Consider the following 20,664-nt stretch of genomic DNA (forward strand, 5'->3'; position numbering starts at 1 on the left):
AATAGTTTCTCAACTAGGAATTCAATTTTCACTCGCTTTCATTATGACTTTTTCCATTCAGATCAAATAGATTTATATTTCAATTCTTAGGGAATAATTCGTTTCAAGGATTACTCAATCTCTTTATTGGAAAATCCCAGTCAGATTTGAAAAGGTTAGGTGAAGTACATTTTTAACACAATAAAATTAATATTTTGACTCCCAGTCTTTTAATGTTACATCAATGACCCCTCAATGTATCTTCCAGCTTGTCTTCTGGTCGTAGATAAAGAAATGCTTTTCCTGCCGAGGGAACAACTCTGAATTTGATTTTGTAGTCGCGTCTTAACGCAACATAAATGTATTCGAAACTTAAGCCTTCACTAATTTTTAGTTTAAAATCTCTGTATAGCGTAAATTTTGGGTGCAGTCACCTCAAGTTATCTGACGAACGCGTATCCAGAAAGTTTCCAGTTTCTGAGAAAGTTAAGTTCCAGAAATTGTTGATAGCTGTACGTGACATATAGTGTATGGTTTTGAATAGTTCAGTTTCACTTCAACTTTCAAATTTGCATTTCTGTTGTTTTTCTATTTTGATTTTTTCGTGAAATCAATTCAATAATTCCTATTCTCCATCCATCCAATACCCACCACGATTTTAGGCGCTAAACCTATTCGTGTTTCCGCATGCCGAAAGTGGCCTAAATCCCATCAAGCTGTTAATGCAGGCTTAATTATTATCGCTTGCACTGTAAACTGCGGGAAAAACTTTCCGCTTGTCTAGATAAACCAAACCCGGACATGTTCCAATTAACCAGATAAGATCGGTTATCCCTGTTTGCCAATAAACTGTCATTATCTGATAGTCGCACTGCCACGATTGCCCTAAATAACATTATCGCTTCCAACCGTAGGCCTGTTAAAGAGAAATCTCAAGATTGGAATTCACATAAAAATCCATGAGCAAATTTCACTAAAGTAACTTTGTTGAGAACAGTTTAGAGCCAACCTTTTCTGAATCAAGCCAGCAAATCTCGGGAAAATGGATTAGCGATGAAAGCGTTAAGCCGTTAAAACGTCTCTCCTCAATATAAATTAAAAGAGAGGGCATTGTTTTCAAAAGGGCCGTCCCTTCTTGTGCTAATGAAACGAACACGGTCGGCCACTTCCGCTATAGCTGTTGAAATGTTAACTCGTTTCAGTGGGTCACGCTTTGGCCTTTGCTTTGCATATTAATTTCTAGATGTGGTTTCTAGGGACTCTACGGGTGTCTATTTTTAGCTAAATTTTTCTTTAGCCTCGGAACGTGTAATATTAAAAAATTAACTAGCACAAAAATAGAACGTTTAAACAGATTGAATTCAAGACGAAAGCGAAACGTCCTAATTTTTCCAAACTACACATAACTTCTATTGACTTATCGAAGGACAACATTCCATAGCAATCGGTTTTTGGTACCCCGATGCTAAAGACTAAACTAGCAATAAACCTTGGCAAAATCACTCCCCAATGGTTTTAGAAGACACAGATTTAGAGTCGTTACCTACACATATCTTCTTCATATTCTCTAAATATCGACTAGATTTCGCTGAATACATCCACTAAAAGTCAACATATGTATATGTATATTTTAACAAAGTTTAGAAAACTCCTGCCCTGCATCCGTCTAAATATTCCAATCGCGGCTTTAGCCTGAATCAACGTTGTAATAATAATTCTCAACATCACGGACTGATTTTTTAAGTTAAACTAAAGATAACTTCACCGCCTGTGTGATGCTCCCTTAGCTTAATCCTTAAATCTTAATCTTTAGCTTAATCCCTTACCATCTCGAACTTGATCAAGATATTGATAAGATTTATTAAAATTTTCACTGTTACTTAGGTCTCGAACCTATACTGAAGAACATAAAATTCTCCCATTTAGTATAAATCAAAATCGTATCACTCAAAAAAACACTTTAGAACATCAAATTGGGCCAATATTACTTCAGTGGCATATCTCTTTGAGCTAGCTCTCTTGAAGCTACAATTTATCAAAATTTAAACGTGTTTGGTAAAATTTTAATTGTTTTTCGTTTTCAATACATCACTAAAAAACATGAAGTACTGAGACAATGAGGAAGATGAAAACGACCCATTTGATATAAATCAAAATTACACGATTGTAGGCCATCGAATTGATCCAAATGCACTCGATCAGCTAATCTCCACTTGCGGCCAAAATGTTTTACTTCCTTTGTGCTTATAACACATTTTAATCTTAGAATGAAGAATGTGTCCTTAAACATATACTTAATTAACACCATGTACTACTACAATCACATTTGAGTTTCTTGTTTTTCTATTTCAGTTCAGGCAGCTCCCTCGATCGAGGCTTGCCCTCCCGACAGCAAACTCATCGACGATGCTTGCACCTGCAATCCTGACTCCTGCGTCAAACCTCCCTGCCTCAGCACCCTGGAGCTGGTCCTCAATGGTACGAACGAACCAGGCAACTGTTGTCCTCTTTACTCCTGCGTCGGTACGTTATTAAACCCTACATAATTTCTGTAAGGAATGACCGTAAGGTGGTCCTGCAGGATGCAAGAACGAGACCCTCATCGAGGGGCTGTGTCCCTGCGTCCCTGGAGCCACTCTCAACAGCAGGGGTGTGTGCGAGTGTGTGGATAAAGAAAGACATTTGATTGATGGAGAATGCAAGTGCAATCCTCAACAGTGCGAACTACCAGAAATCTGTGATAGGAAGTCTGTTCCTACGATGGTTGAGGATGGATGTTGTAGGAAGACTCGGTAATAGGCTTTTCCCTATCACATATACCTTGGACAAACGTATAGAAAATATTAATACTTCACTAAACAACACGAACCAAAACTTTTGTTGTTTGGTTCTGCAGAAAACCACATTTTGATTAATCAAATTGAAATTAAGGGAAACTTTTCACCATCCTTCAATAAAACAACCAGATGGAACATTCTCAGGAGATTCGAATAACCTGGACTACGCAGACTACCTTAGGGTCACTAAATCAATACATTGATAACTTTATCTGGAAGAATATTCCCATGGAAACGTTGAAACTGACCTCTCCTACTCTGTTTTAATTTAATCATTTCTATGCTTATTATCCTCTTGTTAAACTTGCTAATACATTGCTCTAGTGGACTTAGGGCTAGAGGAATTATTTTTATGACTCAAAAAGATTTTAGGAGGCAAATTCAGGACCTTTAAAAAACCTAATTTAGTGTTAAGAAGGAGGAATATATGACTGAATTGCGGACTTATCCAAGTTGAGCAATCGCTAAATTTCTGAAGAATCTGTACTGAACCTAAGAAACCGAAGGAATGTTTTAGTTTTGAATAACTCAGATCAATATTTCAATACCTCTTCTTCAAACCCTAAATCTCCCAACCGATTCTTACCACAACCTTCAACCCTTTTAACACTTTTTACCCTCACACTCCATTTAGATGTGTTCCGTGTCCCCAAGACAGCGAATCCACAAATCTGGAAACAGACGAGTTGGAAGACCACTGCGTCTGCCTACCTTGCATAAACGATTGTGGCTTAAACAAAACTGTAGATATCAAGAAAAAGGGTACCGGGTTCCCTGGAAATTGTTGCGACCTTTATGAATGCAAACCCAAAGTAGAGGAAATGGACTGCGTGGTAGGCGACATTATTTACAAGAACGGGGATGATTGGTCTACAGACTACAAGCAGCAGTGCATGTGCAAGAACGGGTTTTCCTTGTGCCACAGCAAGGTGGAAGAGGTAGCTACCATGGTTTGGGGGTTGGGGATGTTAAGCGGTATTTTTGTAGCCTCCTCTACAGAACTGTTGGGACGAGGCTGTGATGTACAGACACAACGACACTTGGCTCAAAGATCGTGGATGTACGATCTGCACATGCTTGAATGGAGAACTGAAGTGTATTAGCCACTACTGCGACTTCAAGGAGAGCCAAATCAAGAATAATGGCACAGCCTCCTGTACAAAGGATAATAGATTGTACAATCACCTAGAAAATTGGACTGAAGTTGATGAGTGTTCCGAATGCTTTTGCGAAAATGGTGAGTGATTTTTTACACGAATATTTAATAGTTGCAAACTGAATATTCTTTAGGAGAAATAACGTGCACCTCCAGGCCTTGTGAAGATCCCAAGGAGTCTTCAAACGTAGGTGAGTGCCAGACGCTGTTCAACTGCAACAAGCAGTGTGCTAATGGCTTGAGAATTAATAAAAAGGGCTGCGAAATATGTAAATGTAATCCATCAAAAGTCAGTCCGGAACTGCTCACCAAATATAACATCACATTGGGCGAATTGCTTAACATACTAGAGGATTACAGTAAAAGTAGGACGAGCACTAGTGCTAGTGACGAAAGTAGTAGCTTAGAGGGTAGTACTTCGACCACCACTGAGAGGGTCACTCCTATGCCCACAGTGGTGATCATTAGGCGTAATGGAAATGACCAAAAGGCTGCTATTCGGGAGACAGTGATTACCCCGGCGTTCTTACCCAAGGATGGTAAGTTGTGCTAAAGTTGGTTTTCAGGAGTAACTTTGTTCAGGTTCATAGCATGGGGCTTAATCATCATCTATTTGTATGTGTTCTGTGGGTATTACTAACATTATTAACGTGGAAACACAATCGTGGTGTAATACAAGACGGGACCATATTTACAGATTCCTCCTTCTGGATCATCATCATAGTCATAGCCATTTCAATAGTAATAATCATCTGTGTCGGCCTTGGAGTCTACTTCTACAGAAATAAGAGGAAGTACAGCGTCACCCCTTCGAGGGGCAGCTACCACTCAGTATTAAACACCACCTCTGACAACAACAACACGATAAAGAAGAATTCGATCAAATTTGAGAACAAGTAAAACCGCAGAACTTTCTGTTGGTTTTTAATTTGTGATATTTTGACCGTCGATGGTGTGACATTTCGTTTTTAAACCCTATAATCGATTTGTTTCGTCCTTTCGTGGCAGTTTTTTAAACGAAAATCGCGTGCAAGATGTTCTTTAGGGACAAACTGACGGAAAATGTCCTACGGTTCGGAATGCAGGGTCTAAGTACGCATCAAAGAAATAAGAAGCGACACAAAATAAAATATTGAAAAATAACATGACACAACAGTTGCTTGTAACTTTCGATCTCAAGAATTCAAAAATTGTTAAATACATTTTTGTTTGAATCACAATTTTGTGAAACATATTAGTGTTATCTTTGTTCGTCAAGTAACCTATCTAATTGCATCTCAAGCACTGTCACTTGTCACTCTTAATAGTGGTTGGTAGATTGATGTCATTTATTCTGTCAGATTATTAACAATCATAACCTTGAGGTTACTGACAACCAAGCATTACCCCTACAAGACCTTGATGAATAGCTATAAAAAAAACTCTTAGTGTTTTAATATTTTTTTAATAAAAATTTACCAATTCTTTACATTCATATTCAGCTACTCAGATCAAAAAAATCATAAGTGGCAAGTGACAATTAAGTACCTACGTTTCAAGTTACTAAATGGAGCCTCGCTTGTTAAGGTGTGAAAAATATTTTTTTTAATTACAGTGTTTTGTTCCTATGATTAAGACTTTAATATTTACGTTAGTTCAGTAATGTGTTAAATTATTTTGATGTAGCTTTAAGAATCTTTAAAATTAAGTAATATAACGCCAACTTTCCAGACTGGATGGGAGTATACGATTTTTGCGAAAAATTATTTTTTTTTATTGGCCGTTTTTGTAAGATATATTTTTGTATTTGCTTTATCCGTCTGTTTATTTTAGTTTTGGTCTGGTTTTGGCACTCAGTATTTCAGTACTATATTAAGAATTTGCATATTATTGGGTGATTTTCGACATAAATGTACAAGGGATAATTTTTTGTTAGTTTTGCAAGATACAAGAAAAGCGGTGATAGAAGCAAGTAAAATAGATGTACGAGCTCAAACTTAGTTTGTTGATCCAGAGAGAATCGAACGATCATTTGTTTTCGATATTCGGGGGATTTTTGAAAATTTGCCATTTTTTCTATCTATAACCATTTACCTTGTACCCCGTAAAACTAACGAAAAATAAACACCCCTATGTATCTTTCAAAAGATTTATGTAATGGCTAAATATCGATATTTTTGTATATACTTTGTTAGTTGTAATTTAAGTTGAAAAGTGATTTTTTTAAGTTTAGTAAACCCATTACTGTAGTTCCAGCATTGCAAGTTTTCAATCTCTTTATAATATGTAGATAGTACTCACTATTTCACCTATGCCATATCAAGTTCCAGGAACATGTCACATTCATTATTTACTAGCAAAAATGCACCACAAAAGCTCCATAACTTTTATAGTAAAATTTCATATTACACTAACTGAAAAGCTTTTATAACACTATTCAATATTATTTAAATTTTAAGATAAATAAGTATACAAACTATAACGAAGTATGAGCTTTGGGCAGTGATTTAGACGTTTAGTGTAGTAATGATAATGTAAATATCCTCAAGTTTAACATTTAAAAACTGTTACAATGCTATCCTAAAACATTAAGGAATTAAATAAACAGAGCTAAAAAGGTTAACAAAATGTATTTGTTTGTATTTTGTTCCTTTATTGCATAAAATGTATCGTGTGTTCGTTTACGATAATCCACTTCGCGTCGCTCATCGCATTAGTTCGCTTTGAAAATGTTAATTTAAATATATAAAAATGCAAACTCAATAACTAATGAAAATTTTTTAGTGAATTATTAGTAAATCCTTATGTTTAATAACAAAAACCTTGTTAAAATACTTGAAAACTATTTAAAAAACCGCAAAATAGTATCGGGAGGAATTATTAGTTAGAGACGCGTTCCGTTAGGTGGCTCTAGAAATCTCATTTGCTTTTTTCTCCTGTAATTAGATAATTCAATTGAAATTCGCTAGATGGTGCCACGTACATGATCTAGTAATTAAAATCCTAGTCGATTACTTTTCATTCACCATTGTCAAGAACCTAAGTAATATGTCCTTCTGAAACTTCTTTTTACTTCGTTCCTTCTTACAATTCGAAAAAAGATAGTGAAAAGGGACACCACAGAAAAAGCGAATGAACTGATGAAAGGAATAAAAAATGACTCTAAATTTGATTTAAAGTTGAATGGGATGAGGTTCCCCTCTCCAATGGGAAGAATGTATGTGCAACATCGAAAAATTGGGTCCTATGTGAAACCCGTTAATATAACTCGCAGTGAAGATAAATCGAAAAACATCAGCGACAAGGACTTTATTCTGGCTTTAAAGGGGACGATCACGGAATACGGACTTTCGCCTTATTGTACCGATTTTTAGTCTAAAAACCGTGTTGGACACTACGTTGCGGCTCAAAAGAATATTGTTATATTACTTTCTTTCCTTCTAGTTAATAAAATAAAATAATAGAGCTGTATGTAGAAATGTTTATTACTAAAATAAATAAGAAATAAGGTATGTACATGGAATTCTTAAATGGCCTTAAATTTACGGCACAGATTAACCGTGTCTCAAATGATATTAATTAACTAATTTAACGATAGCTATTGTCAACATATTATGTTTGTTTTATAAAACACAGCCTAGGTAAACATATTGCTACAACTTCAAATTCAAACCTCCTGGAAGTCTGATTACATTAATAATTAGATTATTTTATTCAGAGCAATGCCTCTAGTTTAGTAAAGATTTGAACCTATTTTTGAAGTTTTAATCAATATTATCCTAATCCCAGCACGTATTTGGGCACTTGCATCGTCAACCTGGGTATAGACATTATCACTGAAACCCTGAAATTAATTTATAAACTCTTAGTTACCGTGTAGCATAAAATTCTGATAAGAAAATGTTAATGTCTGTTATAGCTGTTAATAAGCACATTGGGAAGTCACCTACCTTAAAAAACGTAAATCAGGTTCAACGATAAGGCATCCTGGAATTCCTACACCATACTATAATAAAAGTAGATTAGTAAGAGAAATATTTACAAAAGTTTTCGACAGGGAAATTCACCGTCACCTCCATCATCCACAAAATAACTTTATGAACAAAATACTCACGAAACGGAGATGGTATTGAAGAACCACTCTCTCCATGTAGTTGATGAAGAATCTACACGAGACTCAATGGATTGGCATAAATTCTTGCGGTCGTGCGATCTTCCAGAGTGAAGATCGCATAGGATCTTTTTCTTGCAATCGATGTCGCAGGTCGGCCTCTCAGGGCTCGCTTTATAATAATATCTGAAATCAAATCTAATATTTCTGATACTTTTTAAAATAGTTTACACCATACTTGTAAAATAATTCAAACAATTTCGAATCGCTGGACATTCTGGCCACCAAATCGTCCCAATCTCTCGGTCTAAGAGCATCCATTCCAAACGACTGTCTCGCACTGTATAACTGAAACCAAATGGGGTATCCATAAATGTTCGCTTCCCTCAAATTCATAGTCCATGTTTCATGATCGACAACGCCCTAAAAGTTTCGATAGAAACGTCAGTAAATGCTGGAAAAAATACATGGTCATTACCTACTCTGGTTGTTTTATCGTGGTCACCGTCTACATAATAGATCCTATAACCCGGATTTAAATCGTAGTACGGTGATACTGATGGACCTACATATGCCACATTGATGGGTCTAGCTAAAAATGATGAAAGGTGATTTTAGAATTTGTGAACAATGTGGTGATCACACAATAGGAATTCATGTAATCTTATGCGTAGGCAACAATTCGCCAAGATCAAAATATTAAATTAAACAATCATACTCTAAAATATATGTACATTAATCTTAGTTTAAACTCATTTGGATTAACTTACTTAAATCGGTGTGATCATAAAAAACTTCAAATTCATCAAAATGGGTATGTCCAAAAAACTGAGCTATGATAGTGGCTTCGTAGCGACTGATGATGGCGTAATAGTTTCTAGACCACACCTTCAAGCAATCTGAGTGGCCGGGAGGAATGTGACCTAAATGAACGTAATTTCTATTTGACTCAAATCACTAATTTAAAAACAAAACTTACCGATAACATGGACTTTCTCCCCATTAAACTCCGCAGATTGAAGTTCGTAAATAAACCACTGTAACTCTGTTGCGGGATCTGTGCTATTTAACAGAAGCCACCTACCAAAAATTCCTAATTACATCCCATAAAAATCAGCCAAACCTTCACTTACCAGTTCTTATTGTTACAATAATTCATGTTCAGAGAAATGAGCCGAAATCCAGGTCTCACTAAAACAGAATAAAAAGCCCCTCTTCTCACAGTGTTGCTTACAGAACTTGGTAGCCATTTGCGCCATTGAATATCCAGTTCGTCATAAAGCCAAGCAATCGAGCTGTCTGGAGAGTTCACGAACGGTGGGGGAAAACTGAATTTTATCATTTGAAAAGGGGAGAAATTAGGAGGTTAATTGCATCTACCTGTTTACTGGGGCTGCCTCATGATTACCCAAAGCAGGAAAGATAGGGATTCTAGGAAACATAACCGACATTTGCATGACTGTTTCTTTAAGGATTTTTATATTTTCATCTTTGGTTTGGTTCCAGATGTCATGAGGAGGCAGATCTCCAGTCCAAAGAATGTAATCTATATCCTTAAAGAAAAGGCTTAATTCAAATTCCTATACAGCATACATTTCATTTAATCCACTACATTTTCATTGATATGTTTCATTGATATTTTTTGTTTCAATGAACACTTACATGGTGTGTGTCTTGGATATGTTGCAGCATATTGTCAACCGTGATTTTAGGAGTATCACATTTCCTGTAATCTCCCCACCTAAAAATTAGGGTTAACAATCTGCTACAAATGTATCTAAGAACTTACTTTCCAGCTGCAGATTCTTTGGTTAAGGCATGTCCATTTGTTAAACGGCAACAAAGAGGTTCCGAGCAATCCGCGTTGGCTCCCTCCATATAATAGGGATCATAGTGAGTGTCGGAGAGGTGGAGGACTTTGAAAGTTGGAGCATTAGCCTATTGGGGAGTAATAATAACTACAGAAGCATTTAATAAAAGGATAAAGGCACCTCTGGAATTTTTGGTTCAATCACAGTGGGCTTAGGCACTGGTGGGAAAACCACTTCCCATTCGTGGTAAGGGTTGTAAACGTCGCCGCAAGCGTCTCCGATAACGAAGCTGCAAATCTCATCAGGGCCTAAAACGAAACAAATGTGTGGATAAAACTATGAATAAAATGCATATGAAATTACCAGCAATACAGGCGAAACGAAACGTAATGTAATTATTTTTCAAAACTCATTCCATATAGGTAGATGTGAGCGGGTAAATCATGGAATAAATTCCATATAAAACCAGGTAATAGGTTTTGAGACAATCTTTCCGAGCCATTAATTTTAATTTTCAATTGCATGTTTTTTGACATAAAATCAACATATACAAGGTGACCGATGTACTTAATATTTATGTAACTTACATTAATAAATAAGGCATTCTTAATGGATTTATAATAATTGCGACAAAACAATTAAGCACTCGAAAAGCCTGAAAAAGTGATAAAAATATTCTTGGAAAGACTTAGTTAGTGTTACAAGGATGAAAGGGTTTATAAACACATCTAAGTCAAAATTTACTTCCTCCTTGCCTTCATCAGTATGACTGAAACGAGCCACTTAAATAAAATAACCTTTCACTTCATCAATTACCGAGTATAAATCAATTAAGCGAACGAAGCATGTAATATAAATCAGCGTCAACCAGCTGCATAATTAGTAACAAAGTATTAGTAATCAAGTTCTGTTCGGACACGAAAATCGACCTGCAGAGGCACAATGAAGCAGACATTATGACAGAATACATGCAATGTTTCTATCGTTTATTTAAGTCACAAAACGAAATGATATTAGTTGTTCAATTAATTCACATGTCGATTAACATGATTTATTAATTATTACTTATTAAAGTAGTGGATCTAGAATACAACGTTTTCTAATAAAATAAAATAAGGTAGTGTACCTTAAAATAGAATCAGTAAGTGTAAGATAAAATGTCCGTGAGTGACCGTCGCTATGTGTACGGAATGAATGTTTGTTGGGAAATGAGATTTTGTATATTTGAGTCATTTTCCAAACTTCCCAGTAAGAAGGTGGAGAGGGATCATTTATTTGTATCGAAATCTGGAATTAGTAGTTGTAAAACGGAAAAGTGAACATCTGTTCTTATTTGCAACAAGCCGCTCGAATAGGTCAATAGTAATTACCCTTAGAAATTATACTACGGTACGAGCAGAACGTGCTTTTACGACTTTTACCAAATTGTGATATTGTAGAAATAACAATTCCTATTAATAAAATCTTTGCCGAAAAAGATGTTAATGGATTGAATATATGTATATGCAAGCATGTAACATGCAACAACAATATTTTAACAATTTCAATCAATTTTATTGCCAATTTTAACTAAACTGTTCTTATCAGCAAGATTTATTGCAGATAAAAAAAGTTGTTGACCAATTAAATGCCCGAATTATACCGATAGTAGATGCCCCATAATTGCAACAAACATCCAAATAATTCCAAATCGTTGATCCTAACTTATTCCTAAAAATAGATATACAGAACCTGGTAGAAAAAATTTCTATTGTTTATATGTGTGAACTTTACGTTAAATCAAATTTCACCTAATGGCAATTTAGATTTGTGAGTTAGCTTACCTATATCAACTTTTCCCAAAACATAAATCACTTCACCAGCAAAAAGCTCAGTAATGCCCTCGCAAACCCTGGGCGACTGTATTTTTAAATTGACACAAAATTGGTAAATTGTCTTCTTAATTTCCTTCTCGGATTTTCCTGTTTTCGTGTAGTGCTGCAAAAGACCGGCTCCTAAAACCCAATTTACGAAAAATATTCTGCAAACCATTCAATGAAAATCGCACCTGCTCTGCACGCAGTGCACGACACTTTGGACATGACCGAATTCTCAATTTCGAAAGCGACCTGCTTCAAATTCAGCAATTTTAAAGCTTTGTCCACGAATGGAGGCAGCGACGACTTGTCCTGGTCCAGACCCCACATCAGTCTGCCCTAAAACCAATGCAACTTCAACATGCCTTCACATAAAAGAAGGTGGAAAATATAAATGAGCAATAAACAGTCAAAATGAGTACCTACTTACAGTACTGCCACTTGCTGTGGGCGGTAAAGTGTGATTTCTTATCAAAGAAGAAAGTAGTGGTACTTTGCTGTGTTCCACCTTGTAGTTCCATTCATCTCGGAATACTTCTTCATTGGGTTGTGCCACGAAACCGACCTCATTTTTGTAGTTTATTGTGTAGCCAGCAGGGGATGCTAGAAGGGAAAAATATGTTGCTATTAGAAGCAAATAACTTAAAAACACTACAGATATTTGAATTGACAGGGTGCCTCACCAAATCACGTAACACTAGATTTACTTGGATTTTCGCTTATGCGTGTCTTACCTTGAACATGGATGTTACAAAACGCGCATAAGGCCAGAACGAAGAGTTTCTTCAACATGGTGGTCTGAAATAAATACACATAGTTATGTAACCAGCTAAGTTATCAAACGGACTGTGTGAACAAAATTTAGAATTTCCTCTGCAAAGATTTTATCAAACTCCCATGAACTGAGCTCCGCTGACCATTATAGAATAAGGAAATACTTTGTTCTTGCTACTAACACTTCCTGAAAATTACTCAACACACACTGTTAGCTTCGCCTACATGACGTAGCCATGCGGGACGAAACGTCGGCTTTAATTAAAAAATTCTGTATAGGCCAGTTATTTCATGATTGTTTATAGAGTGAACGAGACTAACAAATTAATCAGATAATTTAGGATAGACCGTTGTTTTTGGCTTTAGAAACACTGACCTGGCTGAAGTGTTAGTGTGTTAATCAGATTTAATTGGCGAATAATTAGGTTTTAAAGCTAATTTATGCTATTTATGTTTAATAGACCTGACACTATTTGGTTAGCAACGGTGTTATGACAAAAATATTAAAATATGTATACGATATATTAATCCCAATAAAGAACCTTTGCGTTCAAGTTGAAGGTCTATGCTCCCATACATGGCAAATTTCGATTGTTTACCATGATACCGCAAACATTTTTAAGACCTTTTTATTGGCTGAGTCACTATAAAGTTGAATGAAATATAAAAATGTCTTTGGTAAATACCGTTAGTTTGAGACCGCAACTATTAAGTTATTGCAAAAAAAAGACTTACCGTGACAATAAAAAAACGACAAAAAGGCTTAGAAAGAAATGGCAAGAGCGCCGTAACGTCCTGGTATCTTGAACAGAACTTGTGATTGGCTAAGAGAAATCGTCTTTACTAAGTTCCAGCACTGATCAGGCGAATTTTAACGCAGCTGCAGTAGGAAATATAGTCAAATTTGAGCAGATAAGATACCACAGAACAATGAAAGCGTTTTGATAAATATGTTAATTTGAAGAAGGATGACTTATTATTGTATGATGGTGGGTACTAACCTCAATTAATCAGATACAATTATTACCAAGACATAAACAGGCAATAAACTAAGACCAGCTCATCCATGCATTCAATCAGCCAACTGAATAGCCATGTTGCGGTTTCTAAATATTTATAATATTCCTTCCAAGTTACTACATTTAAGCGGCAAATTACCAAATTCGACTTACGACAAATCTTATCACCAAGAACTTAATTCTGCGTTACGCAGTCAGGCCACTAATTATTGACCAATGATAATCCAAACAAATTAATTTCAAGATCTCTTTAGATATAAATAATCTGCATAAATTTGTATTAATTAGTTGTTAAAATAGAAACGAAGCCAAATGGTTATTAGAGAAAAACACAAATATATGGTGACGTAAAAAGTTAATTGACAATCGACTAAAAGTGAAGAATGCAAGTGGAGAAACGAAAGTGCACTCATCAAGGCCGAGATATTCACGGTCAACTAATAATCGACCGCACGAAACAGCCTGATGTTGCGTTTTCTCTTTTTTCTATTGTGACAATGATTGAGTTTGGAATTGACAAGGTAGATGACCACGTAAGGTGAACAAACTATTATTACAATAAAGCCCCAAAGGCTCCTGAGAGCGACGTGGAAACTTACTTATACAATTATGATCAAAACGGTACACTGAGATTTAATGACGTGAAGTTACGACACTGGCTGAATCGAGATTATATAAGTCTTTAAGAAGCGAATGCTAAACGCATTAGGTTGATCGCTTGGATTTGATAATTGACGAATTTAACTAGGACGTTTGCATGGTTCCACTGTGAAATAAGCAAAAAACCAATAAAATCTTTTTAAAAGCCTGATTTCCTTATAAAACAATTAATAAATCAATTAAATTCCTAATTACCGTTGCCATATCATCAAAGTCCCCATTTATATCAGCAAACCAATTGAATTTAAATTGACTAGAACAATCGGGTATTTTAAGGATAACCAGAAAAATCTGGCAACGTACGACGTGCTGACCCCGCTTTGATAACTGACGTAAAGCGCTATTTGTCCATTATATTTATAAAACAAAAGAACCACACAAGGTTGCCATTTATCTGACATAAGTAATACCAGGAACATTGTTAGAAATTTCATACTTATAAAAATTAGAGTAACCAGACTTACTTCTTAGGACAGTAGCTTCATCAAATAAACAAAACTTCTAATTATTTCTATTTTAATCGCTTCTTCATTTAAATAAAGTGATAGTGGGACACAATAATTATTCAACACGTCTCCATTGAATATTCACCAAGACGTGCAAAACTCTCAGACCTTCGCTGACACAATGTAACATACTTAAGTGTTTTATATACTGGGTAAATGAAAAAATAACGGTACTAACTGCCAATAACTTCGATAATTTTGCACACAGCTCGCGAATTTATAAGGTATTATTTAATTTCTGATGACCGAAAATAAAATATGTGGCTGGTGAAAGACTAGTCACACATTTCTTTATAATATATAAAATCGATCAATGATCCACTTTAACACTTGATTTTTCAATTGTTTTATTTTAATGAATGATTTTATTATAGGCAGCCAAGCTTCCAAAATCAATAAACACAGTGTTATCGTCTTACTTGACGCTTATTCAACGGACCGAAATAAGCTATAAACATTTAATTCTTGTGATCCATATTTCTCCTTCATGTAATGGTTTTGTCACCGTTAGTTGAATGAAATTTTTCAAATAGGTAGCTGGCATACTTCCAGCAATACTTCCATGTAGAGCGAAGCGTTCACACGTCACTATGAAACTATTTTTTTAATTGGAATTATGAATTATTTTAAATATGTTAAATCAAAAATTAGATCTTGAAGAACTCGACTAATACCTATAGTTGGAGGAAAAATATTGTAACCAACTCGTGTAATAACGGGCTATTAATAATCTTAACTCTATTAACGCCGTCCTCATGTAAGACACTTGATGGTTAAAGAGCTATTAACCAATCAAAACAATCTATTTGAACCTAAAATATTTTGATATCAAAAGGAATTATTATGTATAAATGCGATGCCATACATAGATATAGCAGATTTCGAGAACTACTTATTTTAAGAATTTCATCTTGCCATATTATATCTACTGAGAAATCGGGTACTTTCTCAATCCCGCACAGTGTCGTCAAATATACGTTTAACTCTGGCACATTATGAACAGATAAAGAAAAATGAAAGTAAATATAAAATTATGTGTTTCGTGTTTAAACAAGGAGTATGTGGAACACGGAAGTAAGCAAAAAGATAATTGGCACTGATGTCCCACCATCATCTATTGAAGTAAGCTGGTAAACGTATAAGATCAAGGGAAATCAGGTTTTCTTGACAGAATTTGGTAATAAAAATTATAGAGCAGCCAAAAGTCACTTTGATATTGAGTCGATTTATATAGCTAGGTATGTTATATGAAGTCTTTGTTGTAACATCTCTGTAATACCACATAAGAAATATGACTTACAACTATTAAAGTGTTTTTTCAAAAAAGGAAAACCAATATGTAAAAAAAAAGAAATATCAATATGTTTTATGCCAAACAAATCTCTTTCAAACTGATCAATAATGCACATTTTCTCCTGCGCGACATGCAAGAGCCGCGTTTTTCAAATTTTTCAATTCACGCCACTGGGATATAAGAGACACAGGGTGTTTCAAATTACGAAACAATTGAATATTTTTTACTCCCTAAAACCCATCTTTTAAGTAGATAATATTTTTCTGTCATGGCATAATTGAAATCGGATTAGCAGTTTTCGTCGCAGTATAAATCATAATGAAGCCAAACTAAACAGGAACAAGAAATCACGCAGGGGTTTCTAAATGGTCTATAGACAACGATACGACACATTCCTGAAGTCTACCAAAGAACAGTCTGGAAAAGAGGGCTTTTAAGACTTGGAAGATTGGTCTTTCTGTAGAATATTCATCTCCTAAGCAAGTATCATTTGCTAGCTGCGATGGTCACCTAAACCAAGTAGCTAGCTCGGAAGATAGTGTTAATAATATTGCACAATATGGATTGCTATTCTTATTATAGTGTTAGTGCAAAAGATGAGTGAACTAGATGTTAGCCAGTTATTTCATCAGGTAATACAGCTTTAATCCTAATGATTTAATACTAAAGCTCATTCGATCCATTAAAAATTAAATTAGACAATGCCAACACTGACCCTAATATCTCCCTGTTACACATATGAAACTCGCTGATGTATTGACATTAATTTATTTCTTATGGATCGCGAAGTATAGGAAAGTTGGGCTTAGTGTGGAGCTAAGTAAACTAAAATATACTTAAGCAGGAAAAGCACTGAGAGTATTTGAAGAATACTCTTAACATACTGATGTTCAATATCAACAATAATTGGCGAATGGCAGCCACGGAGCTTTGCATGGAGTGACCTTCTAAGAAACAACAGCAGTACATAACACCTGCTCCTACCTAATATTATCGGTTACCTGACTAAAACCTTGGCAATTCTCTTATAGGTTTCACATGAACATCCACATACCGTTACTTTTTTATACGTCTGCCCCGAATGCCAATAATTAAAGCAAAGTTTAACAATGCGCATTTGACAATCACCGTAAAACTAAATACTCACCGGAAACAAAAAAAAATTTAGAGCCAAAGGATAAATTAGATGTTTGAGTCAGCACATGAGGTCCTCGAAATTGCCTCAGATCAATGAAGTTATCCTTGAAGTATCCTCACATAAGAATGTAGTTGCAGATCAGCTGCAATTCGCTCTGAACCGCAAACGAAGGCCGTATCGACCTTTCTCTCGGACCGTCATTCGTAGACTGGTGAAGACAGTGGCGGTGTGACCCCTTTTTCATCTGGGTCACAGATCACCGATATTTCGAACTTCGGTGTGAAATTTCTCCAAAAGTATTTGTTTTCATAGGTGTATAAGACGCTCGTCACTTGGCTACAGGTCTGCAAAAAAGTGCCACTTTTTATGGATCGTGGTGACATTGACCCTCTTAGTTGAAAGTCTAGCGAAAGTAGATCTTAAGGAGAACAACGAAACTTACCCTGACTTCATTAGCTGCTTTCTGGTTCTTAACTGGGGGCAGACTTAACAAACCGTGAGTTAAGCACAGGATTTGAGTATCATCCCTTATTTTAGTAATTTCTATTGAACATTTTGAAACATGCATTTCATATACGACTTGCATAGAAAAGTGGCATATCGCAATATATATATGCCTAAATACCCACTTTCACTGGGATGCTCCATAAAAGCTCTGTAATATAAACAAGAAAATCATGCGTATTAATTGGCATTTTCAGTAACGCCACATTAAGAACTCGCAATTTTAGATCAAAACGTCTGATAATCACTGATGCGGTTTTAATTTCACCCATTTATTCCAAATAAAAAGCAGGATTTTCCTGACAGTTTTAAACATTGTCGTTTCATGAATTACACAAATACCTAAAATAAAAAAATTATAGTGGAAATAAGCGGGTGCAAATAAGTATTATTACAAAAAACATGTACGCATTTGTTATTGTCTTATATTTAATGGTGTCTTATACGCAATGCCAATGTAAGTAAATAAATATCTGCAGTCACTGTATCATATTAAATGTTACCAAATGAAGGCAGAGCCTCAATTAAGCAATTGCTCAAATGCTTAAACAAACGAGGCAAGGCCATTTCCATGCCCAAACGAATGGTAAATTGCCCAGAAAATTGCTTTAATTCGCATGAAGATTAAGAAAAAAATAGTCCTATCCTTTTAATAGTCAAAGTTATTTTCAACCATAGTAGATGTACTAATGTATATTTCAAATCAGTGTTCGCACTTTTGGTGCAAGAAAATCGCAAATTAAAAGAGGTGAGGATGTAAAAATTCAGACATTTACTTGCCTTTTTGAGGTGAGGTTTGTTGTGAGGAACATACATTAAAGTTTTAAACTTGATAGGAATTGGTAAAATTGGTAGGAATGCAATAAGAAAAAACAAATATATATATGTACATATATTAACACCATCTATTACTATTATCCCATATTTGACAAATAGAGCTTATGTACAAAATCATCTTGTTTTACGATGATATATCAAGAGGACGCAAATTAAAATTGTTATCCAATTACAGCATCCTTTGAGATAACAGAAATGAAAGCAAATGTTGTCACCTCAGAGATACTTGCTCAGGAACAAGAATTCTTCCATACCAGTTTAGCAAGCGATGAAAGTGAACAAACTGAACAAAAGACTACTGCAGTAAACACTGAGGACTCTCTGCCTGAAACTGAAAGAAATTCCATTCGACCGGAAGAAAATCCTATCAGAGAGGAGCAACGTCCATCAACAATAACGCAACAAACACCCACGAATCAAAGTCCCGACATCGCCAATGATTTGTCCCAAGATGAACGACCAACAGCCGTAACCATCGACCTTCCCACTGGCACTGATGAAAGTGTGACCTTTAAAAAACAAGAAGAAACAACTACTGTTCCTGCATGCGGTGAAAATGAAGTTTATGATTGTCTTCCCCTATGCCCTAGAAGATGCAGTTTATTGTCTAAAATAGTTTGCAGAAAACTGCCCACTTTCATTCGGCCTTGCCACAAAGGATGTACTTGCAGGCCTGGGTATTCTTTGGATAGGACAACTGATACATGTATTAAGCATTGTTAAATAAAGATTTACTATGTAATAAACATTTATATGAAAGTAGAAAAATTTTTAACTAAAAGTATAAACCAAAGGAAACTCACTAATCTGCCTTACAGAGCACCATTTCCTCTTTTAAATACAGAATTTCATCCAACAACTGTCTAGTATTTTCTTGCAGAGCTTTGATTGTAGACTTATAAATTTCCTCATTTGCCTTATGTTTTTTCAATAACGTCAAAGCAATTTCGTTAGTTGTCGTCTCAGATACTGAAATTTCTGAAGTCAATTCCCTTTACTTAAAGGTGCTAAAAACTCCTACCAATATCCTTGCCGCAAATCTCCCTTAACCTATCAATTTCCATTTGCATCTTAGTCACATTATGCTCTAACAGCTTCTCCTTTCCATTATACATTCTCTTCAAACGTTCAATTTGCTCTTTATTGTGTTTCTCGCGTTGTTTAAATTCATTGATTTCCCTGACGAGATCAGCTTTTCTGTTTTTCAAAGCTATGCAGCTGTTCTTCAAAGTCTCTAAGCTTGATTTATACTTGTCTATTGTGTTCTAAAATGAAAAAATTTGATGACATAAAATATGCAATTTTTGATTAATTTTACATAGAGCTCTTTATGCTTATTATCACGTGCAACAGTTTGTATGTTTTTGTCCTTGACAAGATTGATGGCGTTGCGGTGTATTTGCACCAAGTCTCTAGAAAATGTGACAACTTCTTCTAAAATTTCGGGCATCGTTTTTTCAAGGTTGATAGGGGATAAGCCTAAGGAATCAAATTCCTGAAAGAGATGTTTGCATAAGTGAACAATTATCACATTTAAAAGTGGAATAATGTATGATATATATGTAAGGTGTTGGAGTAATAAAATTTTTGGTCATGGAATCTAGTAAATCTGTTTTTTAACCATATGCTTTATATAGAAATACAATCTCTAATACATTTTAAATTTAAAGTATCTAAATGAACATCTCACAGTTTGTATGGCTATACAGTGATAAAATTAACCCTGCAGTTAATACAAGTAACTTTCTGAAAAAGCCCAGTAATTCAGATACTAAATTACTTACAAGAATATGGAAATACATATACACAAAATAAAATTTGTAAAACCTACTACAATCTCTATAGTACATGAATTGCTTTACAAACACTAATATGATCACGAGAAACACAGACAAATACCTTAGAAAGCACTGCCAAATTTTCATGCAGAGATATGGGAATCTTGGTGCATTTCCTATTAATTTTTGGGGTATATTTCGACTCAATTTCCTCCAATTCTTTGGCAATTTCGTCCATATCTATTTCTTGGTTGGGGCTGTGGCAATGCATTGCGAAAAAAACCTCGAAATACTCTCAAAACATAAAATTAAAATACCTCAAAACCGTAACCCGCTTTTTCTTTTAAAACATAAATAAATAATTGACAAGTTAGGTGCTCATTGACAGTTACACGACATACTGCCCTGGGACTATTTAACATTGG

General features: G+C 35.2%; 3 protein-coding genes across 9 annotated transcripts in view; 1 reads left to right on the plus strand and 2 right to left on the minus strand.

Annotated features, from left to right (window-relative positions):
• LOC136418186 (cysteine-rich motor neuron 1 protein-like) overlaps window positions 1–6,587 on the plus strand; it is a 92,903-nt gene extending 86,316 nt beyond the window's left edge. Inside the window, exons 2-7 of one of the 2 annotated variants that reach the window (XM_066404170.1) lie at window positions 2,332–2,502; window positions 2,561–2,771; window positions 3,451–3,754; window positions 3,804–4,053; window positions 4,107–4,163; window positions 4,670–6,587. In XM_066404170.1, the coding sequence (XP_066260267.1) occupies window positions 2,332–2,502; window positions 2,561–2,771; window positions 3,451–3,754; window positions 3,804–4,053; window positions 4,107–4,163; window positions 4,670–4,872 (1,196 nt within the window). In that variant the 3' untranslated portion in view covers window positions 4,873–6,587. Of the gene's footprint in view, window positions 1–2,331; window positions 2,503–2,560; window positions 2,772–3,450; window positions 3,755–3,803; window positions 4,054–4,106; window positions 4,512–4,669 lie in introns of both variants that reach the window. The other variant, XM_066404169.1, reaches the window with a different exon arrangement.
• An 833-nt stretch (window positions 6,588–7,420) lies between these two features.
• LOC136418128 (sphingomyelin phosphodiesterase) lies at window positions 7,421–17,500 on the minus strand. Of its 5 annotated transcripts, none has more exons than XM_066404086.1 (16): window positions 17,130–17,500; window positions 12,464–12,527; window positions 12,160–12,332; window positions 11,921–12,068; window positions 11,697–11,867; window positions 10,054–10,181; window positions 9,852–10,000; window positions 9,725–9,803; window positions 9,443–9,615; window positions 9,196–9,390; window positions 9,042–9,142; window positions 8,833–8,985; window positions 8,545–8,654; window positions 8,301–8,485; window positions 8,066–8,248; window positions 7,421–7,795 (listed from the first exon to the last, which is right to left on the minus strand). In XM_066404086.1, the coding sequence occupies exons 2-16, from the start codon at window positions 12,519–12,521 to the stop codon at window positions 7,726–7,728; spliced, it is 2,076 nt and encodes a 691-aa protein (XP_066260183.1). In that variant the 5' UTR covers window positions 12,522–12,527; window positions 17,130–17,500; the 3' UTR covers window positions 7,421–7,725. The 5 variants fall into 5 exon arrangements, with proteins under 5 accessions (XP_066260183.1, XP_066260184.1, XP_066260186.1 ...); XM_066404087.1 differs by lacking the exon at window positions 17,130–17,500 and adding an exon at window positions 13,239–13,287; XM_066404089.1 differs by lacking the exon at window positions 17,130–17,500 and adding an exon at window positions 7,902–7,957 and having other exon boundaries at window positions 12,464–12,978.
• Window positions 17,501–19,191: 1,691 nt separating this feature from the next.
• Window positions 19,192–20,616, minus strand: LOC136418129 (myosin-6-like). 2 transcript variants are annotated; one of them, XM_066404093.1, is made up of 4 exons: window positions 20,361–20,616; window positions 19,810–19,956; window positions 19,483–19,726; window positions 19,192–19,430 (listed from the first exon to the last, which is right to left on the minus strand). In XM_066404093.1, the coding sequence occupies exons 1-4, from the start codon at window positions 20,508–20,510 to the stop codon at window positions 19,264–19,266; spliced, it is 708 nt and encodes a 235-aa protein (XP_066260190.1). In that variant the 5' UTR covers window positions 20,511–20,616; the 3' UTR covers window positions 19,192–19,263. The 2 variants fall into 2 exon arrangements, with proteins under 2 accessions (XP_066260190.1, XP_066260189.1); XM_066404092.1 differs by having other exon boundaries at window positions 19,780–19,956; window positions 20,361–20,613.
• Window positions 20,617–20,664: the final 48 nt, after the last annotated feature.

This window comes from Euwallacea similis, chromosome 33 (assembly GCF_039881205.1).
Source record: "Euwallacea similis isolate ESF13 chromosome 33, ESF131.1, whole genome shotgun sequence".
Lineage (NCBI taxonomy): Eukaryota > Metazoa > Arthropoda > Insecta > Coleoptera > Curculionidae > Euwallacea > Euwallacea similis.